Source organism: Lipotes vexillifer, unplaced genomic scaffold, assembly GCF_000442215.2.
Source record: "Lipotes vexillifer unplaced genomic scaffold, Lipotes_vexillifer_v1.1 scaffold425, whole genome shotgun sequence".
Taxonomy (NCBI): domain Eukaryota; kingdom Metazoa; phylum Chordata; class Mammalia; order Artiodactyla; family Lipotidae; genus Lipotes; species Lipotes vexillifer.
Window position 1 is genome coordinate 994,604 of NW_006785433.1, and position 8,366 is coordinate 1,002,969.

At 31.8% G+C, this 8,366-nt stretch overlaps 1 protein-coding gene across 1 annotated transcript in view; it reads left to right on the forward strand.

Annotated features, from left to right (window-relative positions):
• OPA1 (OPA1 mitochondrial dynamin like GTPase) overlaps nt 1-8,366 on the forward strand; it is a 105,046-nt gene that overhangs the window by 21,021 nt on the left and 75,659 nt on the right. The window contains 4 exon segments of the mRNA XM_007457597.1: nt 2,392-2,445; nt 5,192-5,296; nt 6,960-7,046; nt 7,695-7,808. Of these exon segments, the coding sequence (XP_007457659.1) occupies nt 2,392-2,445; nt 5,192-5,296; nt 6,960-7,046; nt 7,695-7,808 (360 nt within the window).

An 8,366-nucleotide genomic window follows, 5' to 3' on the forward strand; every position in this document is an offset into this window, starting at 1 on the left:
TTTATTTTGTGAACCTAAATGTTTTGATTTTATTTCCTAGAAAATATTAGGTCTAATTCTTGATTCCACCATCACGTGTCTTTTATATAATAACATTAATCTTTTAATTTAACATTAAACTAAGCAGTTAGGAAGTGTATTGGTAAAACTGTGCATGAGTTGTTCCTAACAGTCATGCCAGAAGGGCACATGATAAATTTAAATATTCCTAAAAATCCAAATTTATGAAAATCTTAACAGTCATTGTACTAAATACTAATATTAGCATAAAGATTGTATTTGTAATGTTCTAATAACCTTATATCATTTTAACTCTTTATATATCCTTTTTATTTTACCAAATTACCAAGGTAACCTTTTATAGTCCTTGGCTTATAGTAAACATTCTAACTTTGTGTAATTGTATTAGTTTCTTAATTATTGCCCCAGATATAGAGAAATGTCAGATTTTCTACTGTAATTTATATTACATGAAATCATTAAATATTCACATGTAAAACTAAAACAGTTTATACTAATATTGTTTATACATTTCATACTAATTTAACTGCATTGGATGAATAGTTAACAGAACAGAGTAAATCAGAGAAACTTTCAAAATGAATTGGGAATATAATCTGCATAACAAAATTTTTATGACCATACTATTACAGTATGATGGCATGCCATATGGTCAAAACATGGAATTATTTATTTCTTCACTGGCCTTTAAGATTTTGTTCTTTGGGTTGTGGGCTCCTCCCCAACGTGCTTGTTTCCTCACATTTTAGGAGACGATTAATAATTCTTGTCCATTTTACAAACACATAGTCAAGTGAAAAACACTTCTATCCACAAGTCTCTGGCAAAGTTTGTTTTATATTATCGTTTTTCTAATTACCGAACCAAATTTAGAATTTTTAGACATAGGCTTTTTAGGGAAAAATGATACATACCTATCATTTCTAACAAGTATTGTCATTTTTATTTAAAAGAATTTTGAGGGGGCTTCTCTGGTGGCGCAGTGGTTAAGAGTCCGCCTGCCGATGCAGGGGACATGGGTTCGTGCCCCTGTCCGGGAAGATCCCACATGTCGCGGAGCGGCTGGGCTCGTGAGCCATGGACGCCGGGCCTGCGCGTCTGGAGCCTGTGCTCCGCAACGGGAGAGGCCACAACAGTGAGAGGCCCACGTACCGCAAAAAAAAAAAAAAAAAAAAAAAAAAAAAAAAGAATTTGAGGGAAATTTTGATAAATTATTTGAAAATAGGTATTAAACTCTCAAAATAACTTTATTGCATGGATGAGAGTTATTAACGTCTACCTCAATAAGCAAATCATTTAGAATGTTTTCATATATATTTGCTACCATGATGTCTTGACTGGTTAAATAGCCGATGAATAAAGATGAATAAAGATTTACATGAATTTTAACTTGATTTTCGTCTCCTGTGGAATAAAATCATCTCTAAAAATTTTGAGTATCAGAAATTAGATAATTATTTTGAAAGACTGAGAATGGCAACTTCGGCATCTCACCAGGGAGTCAAAGTACAGTTTCATGTATTTGTCATAAATGACATCATTTTAATTACAGTTGATTATTGTGTTTTATATTTGGAATTGTGACTACTTTAAAGCCTGTTATAGAATAAAGTTTTTTGTTGTTTTGAATATTTTATCTTAGAAATATTAGCATTAATAACAATTCGGAGTAGTTTCCCCAATACCTGTGGATTTTATCCTACTTTTGTTTTATGTTGAAATCAATTTTAGTTGCTTTAGTCAACTTCATTGCTCCTGATGCATTCGCTTTATTATGGGTTAGCAGATCTTGCATTGGAACTGAATTTAAAAACAAGCATCTGGCTCCACTTAAAGCTCTGAAAATGCAAGTTGTTCTTTGCATTTATTAAACGCTTTCCTACTTACAGAATAGAATTGGATAGTGTTTGCTTAAAGATACACTATGACCAATGAACTTTTCAGTAGCTGTAAATGATAACATGTGTCTGACTTCCCGAAACATTTCTGTAAGGATATTATTGCCTTATTTGTCCAAGCATCCAAGTCCCTGTGCTTGAGTACAAAGTAACCTATCAAGAATATAGTAACCATATGTGTTGCTTTCTTATTTTTCTGACAAGCCAGCCATATATGACTAGAATGGCAATAGGAAGATGGTTGCTTTCTAAGGTTTTCACTTAATATAAAATTTTGATGAGCTATTTTTATTAATGAATAAGATTTTTTTTACTTAAATAAGCATTTGATTTAAAATTTGCTTAGACTAAATATCCATATAAAGCCAGTAGTTTTCACTCTTAAAAATGCTTTTTTAAAAACATTAACTTACTGTGTATTCTATATAAACCTAATTCTACTCAAATAAGATTATTTATTTTAAACATTTAGGTGTCAGACAAAGAGAAAATAGACCAACTTCAAGAAGAGCTTCTGCATACCCAGGTAATTCTGATGAGTAAAAAGAACCAGAAAGTTTTTCTTAAACTCTAAGTTTGGTGGTGTGGAAATTTATCTTTTTAACAAAGCAAAATTTAGAGTGGCTTAATGATAGAACCTTATTATTATAAGTAGATGCCCCCCAAAATGCAAAAACTAATTGAGAAATAAGGAATAATGGAGGAACTTGATAAGTTTAATTAACTAATTTATGTGTAAAAACCTATTTTTTAGTGAATCTTATGCTTCTAATTTTAAAGAAAAACTACGGCAAAAACTGGGGAAAGTGACCTGTCCTTATATAAATCTATGTTTGCAATTTTATATTGATAGGCTAATTAAGTAACAGTTAAAGAAATTGGAGTTGAGTCTACCACAGTTCTTCTCTGAAGCCCAAAGCCAATCAGATAATAACCTTTCCAAAGGTATTTCTAACACTACTATAAGTTATTCTCTTATAATTGATGATAACAATGATCATTAAAGACTTTTTCTGTGCAATGTAATTGAGTAGGTAACATTCTAGTGAAAAATTGCCCCATCACCCACTCTATCTTTAGTTATTCTATGTAGATACAATGACATGCAATAATTAAGAATAAGTTAAAAAGACTTATTGGGTCTCTCTTTTTAGGGGAAAAAAATACAAGGACAATCTAGATGAAATTAGAAACTAGTATATTTTGCGTCCCAGGTTTTCTTAATATCTATGCATTATTCTTACACTTGAATATATGTTAGAATAGCGTGTGCTCTGAGCAGCACTGTATATATTTGTTATGGCTTCCCAGCCAGGTGATTACAGTCTGCAGCCAGGGATTAAGAATCATTGGCCTCAGAATGTGGTCTCTGCAGCATTAGCATCAGTAATGTCCTTTGGGAACTTGTTTGAAATGCAGATTATTGGTCCCATCCCATCTGCACTGAGTGGGAAGCTTTGGGTGTAGAACTGAGCAATCTTAGTTCTTAAAAACGCTCAAGTGATTCTGATGAATTCTTAAGTTTGAGAATTACTGGTCTAGACGTCTTTGCAGGATGACCCAGCAGCACATCTCTGTAGGAAGACTGCAGATTGGCACCTGTACTAGAGTGTTTCCAGCCCCAGAAAATGTAGACCCCATAATTGATTCCATATTTACCAGGAAGTGAGCCAGTGGAAATCCTACCACCCCTATATATACCTGTTGATATCAACCCTTCAGTTTGTACAGTTGTTGTCAGCTGCTAGGCATTGACACAAACACTTGATGGAGAGTTCATGATGTAATAATAGCGTTATCTATATCAGTAGTGTCCAGTAGAAATATAATGCAAGCCATGCACTTTAAAATTTTTACATTAAAATAAGGGTGAAAAGAAATAGGTATAATTTTGATGTTAATAATAAATTTAACCCAGCAGATCTAAAATATCATTTAAACATCTAATTAGTATAAAAAATATTAATGTGGTGTTTATGTATTTTTACTGAATTATAGAAATCTGGTGTGTATTTTATACTTAACTCATCTCCATTCAGGCTAGCCACATTTCAGGTGCCCAGTACCTGCATGTGGCTAGTGGCTACCATCCATATTAGACAGCACAGATCTAATTCTTAGATAACTACCAGTATTTTGTTATATATACTATTACTACAGATAGATGAACAAATTCTGTAAAAATATATTTATAATAGAATCTAGCCTGTAGTTCTCCCTGTCTCATACTATTACATAATATTTTCTTTAATTTGGCTTAAGTTGGACATTCTCTGAGGATAGAGCCATGATCTCTTGTTATTTACTGTATGCTTGGAAGATTATAACAACCTAACATATTTTCTAAGAAATATTTTCCATTATAAGAGTCATGTTATTGTAAGTTGGACATAAACATCCAGTTGGTTATAGGAAAGTAATTCTTAATAGTTTTCTGAACATTGTTAACGTTTAGAGAAGAAATAATAGTGTACAGAGAAGACCAATTAGAAAAGGATCACATTTATTCTAGAAGAACATTGTATAGCCAAGCATCTACTTTGACAAAAAAAGCCTGTCTAAATGTATTAGTTTTCTTTAAATTGTTCTTATATCAGTATTTTAAAAATTAATGTGTAATTTCTGGCCACAGAAACTTAGCAAAACTTGGAAGAGTTTGACCCCTCAACTCAGACCTGTATTCAAAACTCTGTGACCTTAGATAGGCTACCAAGCATCCCTGACCTCTGATTCCTAATCTGTATAACCTTTGCCTCACTTGAAGGCTTACGGGAGTTAAATGCAGGTCAGACAGTCAGTAAAGGGCCTGTCACATACTGAATAGTCAGGTACTGTTAGCTATTTTTATTTTATATCATTTTTATAAAATAATATGGGGGATGGGGAGAGTTTGAATTCTTGTCAAATGTCCCTTTAATGAAGACTTAAAATTTTGTTGTAATAGGAAATATTGCTTCATAGAGGATACTTAAGAACTTCCTTCTTCATCTCCTTTCATTTTTAGTATTTTTAATAATTTCTTCAACATAAACAGCAAAGACTTTTCCAAACAAAATTCCAATTGAAATAGAAAACTATAATGAGTTCATTGTTTGAGATAATATTCATAATTTATTTGTTCAACATTTTCATAGATGACTTTTAAATGAAATAATTCATTTTAAGTAGGCAGGAGATATTGCTTCAGGATCTTGGAAGATTTTAATTTACACTTAATGTTATTTTTTAACCCATCTCTTTCTTATAAAGTTATGTGTATTATTTTGTTGCAGTTAAAGTACCAGAGAATCTTGGAACGGCTAGAAAAGGAGAACAAAGAATTGAGAAAATTAGTATTACAGAAAGATGACAAAGGCATCCATCATAGAAAGCTTAAGGTACTTTAAGTTTGTCTTAATTTGTTTGCGCTCAGAACTTTACCACTTCACATTGTGTGTTGATCAATACCGGTTTTTAAGGAACTGCAAAGGGTTCTATCATCCTTTTATTTCTAACCTGATATGCTTAGGGGATAGGGAGGTCTCTTCCTAAGTTAAGACTTTTCACAAATTATAATCTTCAAACATTTATTTTATACTATATCCATAAATTTTCATACTTTCAAGAGTCATTTCTTGTGAATCAGTTTATTTTTTCTGAAATAATTTAGTTTATCTCTAGGTTTACTTAATTTATACAGCTATAAAACCAGCAGTGTAAGTTGATAGAAAGTTACATATGTCTTATTTTCATTGCCTTACTTGTATTGCCACTCAATGAAGAGGCCACTTCCTCCAGTTTTACAATAGTTAATGTTTTCTTCTGGAAGGTTCCTTAGACATTTTAAAGTATTTTTGAAAAAGCATGCTGGTATTGTTATCATCAGCACATTGGTAATTACCATTATCAGTTAATTAAATCTTATTATTCCCCACTAAACCAACCTTTATGTGCTAAATGAAATTGAAGTAATTGTTTTAACTTAAGTGTCATATAAGTAAACAGAATATGTACGTAGCAAAACTGCAATAAATCATGGCACATTCATTTTGTAGCCAGGGTCCAAAGATATATAGCCCTAGTTTAACCAGCATGTATTAATAGTTGTGACTCCAAATTACGACTGCATAAAACAAATAAATAACATGACTTTATTTATAAGTCAGCACATGGCAGATGGGAAAAACCACATCCAAGTGTTAATATATATTGAGACTTATATATATTAATACTGAGAAATTGTATTTTCTCTCATAAAATGAAATGGTAATGAAAATTCGAAAAGTTTTTTGTTTATTCTTAGGTGGAGGGGATAACAGTTGCTTTCATTTTAATTATTTCTAGGTGTTGAGAGATGAAAGGCAGTGTAGAGCCTCATTTTGTTCCTACTTTGGCACTGAAACTTACCTTTAATTATTAAATGCTTGATAGTACCCTTTTTCCCAGGCCTGTGGATATGTTCAATCATTCCTCAAATACTTGAAGCTTATAATTTTCCAGGCACCGTGTTTGATACTGTTTTTACTGAGATGTCTGCCCCTGGTGCTCTCACATTTTAGTCTGCCCAGTTATCAGTGTACACTAATCATTCATACTGATTTAACAATAATCTTGGTGATTCTTTCTCCACTTTACCAGTTCTTCAGTCTCTCTTTCTCTCCCACTCTGACGCATACACCAAACATTCCTTTCAGTTGGTCACCTGACACCTTATTGGGCATTTTTGGTGTTAATGGTCTTCCTTTGTTGGGCACTTAATGTTAGCCCTTCAATATTAAACAATAACCTCCTTCTTTTACCATTTAATTAGAAGGTTCGGAAATCATGAATTAATATACTGTGTTAAATCATTGTCTCTTTAAAATAAATTTGATAAGAACATATGGAATTTTATTCTGTATTGTTTTACATTTACTAGGAATATTTATTTGTATAACTAGGAAAAGCAATACAGTTATTATGGAAACATTTTGAATGTATCAGCTCTTTTATCTCGACACATCTGTGTTTTTTTAAAAATGTTTTCACTATTTTATATTATTAATTTCTTGAATTTTATAGAAATCTTTGATTGACATGTACTCTGAAGTTCTTGATGTTCTGTCCGATTATGATGCCAGTTATAATACACAAGATCATCTGCCAAGGGTAAGTAAAAAATTAGTACACAGTGAACTTGCCCATTAGCAAAAAAGCACTGTAGTTTTTTAAAAAGTTACATACATAATACATACACATATGTATAGACATAGACAAAGACATAAAATTTTCTGTATAATATTCATGTGTTCTAGGTGATGCCCTAAGCATTGAATATTGTTTGACTCTTTATTTTGGTCCATTGTTTTACTTATATTTATGCATAATAAAGTAAGGCTTTCAGATATTTGGCATTATGTATTCATGATATCCATGATATTAAAATACCTGAATGGTGGATAAGATTAAGTACATGAGTGAAATTTAACCTTATAGAATTGAAAATGTCTTTGTAAAGAGTAAACTAGCTATGGAAAAGATTTGTGGAATATTAATGTGGTTTTTAAACTAGTGGTTTAAATTAGCATAGGTTTTTAATAAAAATTTGGCTGTAAATAATGGATCCAGTTAATGTTTTGCTGTTTATGTTTTCAATACACATCAATGTATGAACCATCATTTTTTTCTGGATGATATTTTAAAATCATTTAATTGTGGATAATTTTTAAGACTAAAACTTCTCAGCAGCATTCCAAATATATTAAATTTAAGTTGGTATCAAAAAATATGAATATGTGATATTTATTTTATCATAAGGTTGTTGTGGTTGGAGATCAAAGTGCTGGAAAAACTAGTGTGTTGGAAATGATTGCTCAAGCACGAATATTCCCTAGAGGGTCTGGGGAGATGATGACACGTTCTCCGGTTAAGGTAAGAAAATAGGCCCTCCGGATTAATAGACTTACTGTGGTGGTCATTTTGTAATGTATTTAAATGTTGAAGCACTATGTTATACACTGGAACTGACATAATATTGTTTGTCAGCTCCACTTCAGTTAAAAAGGAAAATAGGTCAAATGAAGTTCCTCAGGAAAGTAGTCACTTTAATGAAGTTTGTCCGTTGTGTTAAAATGAAGAATTCTGACAAAAGAAATAATTGACATGTAGCATTTAGAATTATTGCTAGCGTAGAAATCAGTAGGCGGCATCCCTCAGGCATGAACAAAGATCAGGAGTTTTTCTTGCTGTAATGTAGACACAAGGATGTGTGTGTATGTTTTAACTCAGCTGATGGATGGAGTAGGTATAGAGTGATTGGAGAAATGGAAAATTGAAGTCACCAAGAATGAAGGCTAGAATAGTGGTAGAAAGTGAGACCATGAGGCTGATGCTGAAGTCTTGCAGAATTGAGGTCTGTTTATAATTACAACAGGCCCCAATAAAGATGTTAAAAAAAAAAAAAAAAAAAAAAAAAAAAAAAAAATTAAA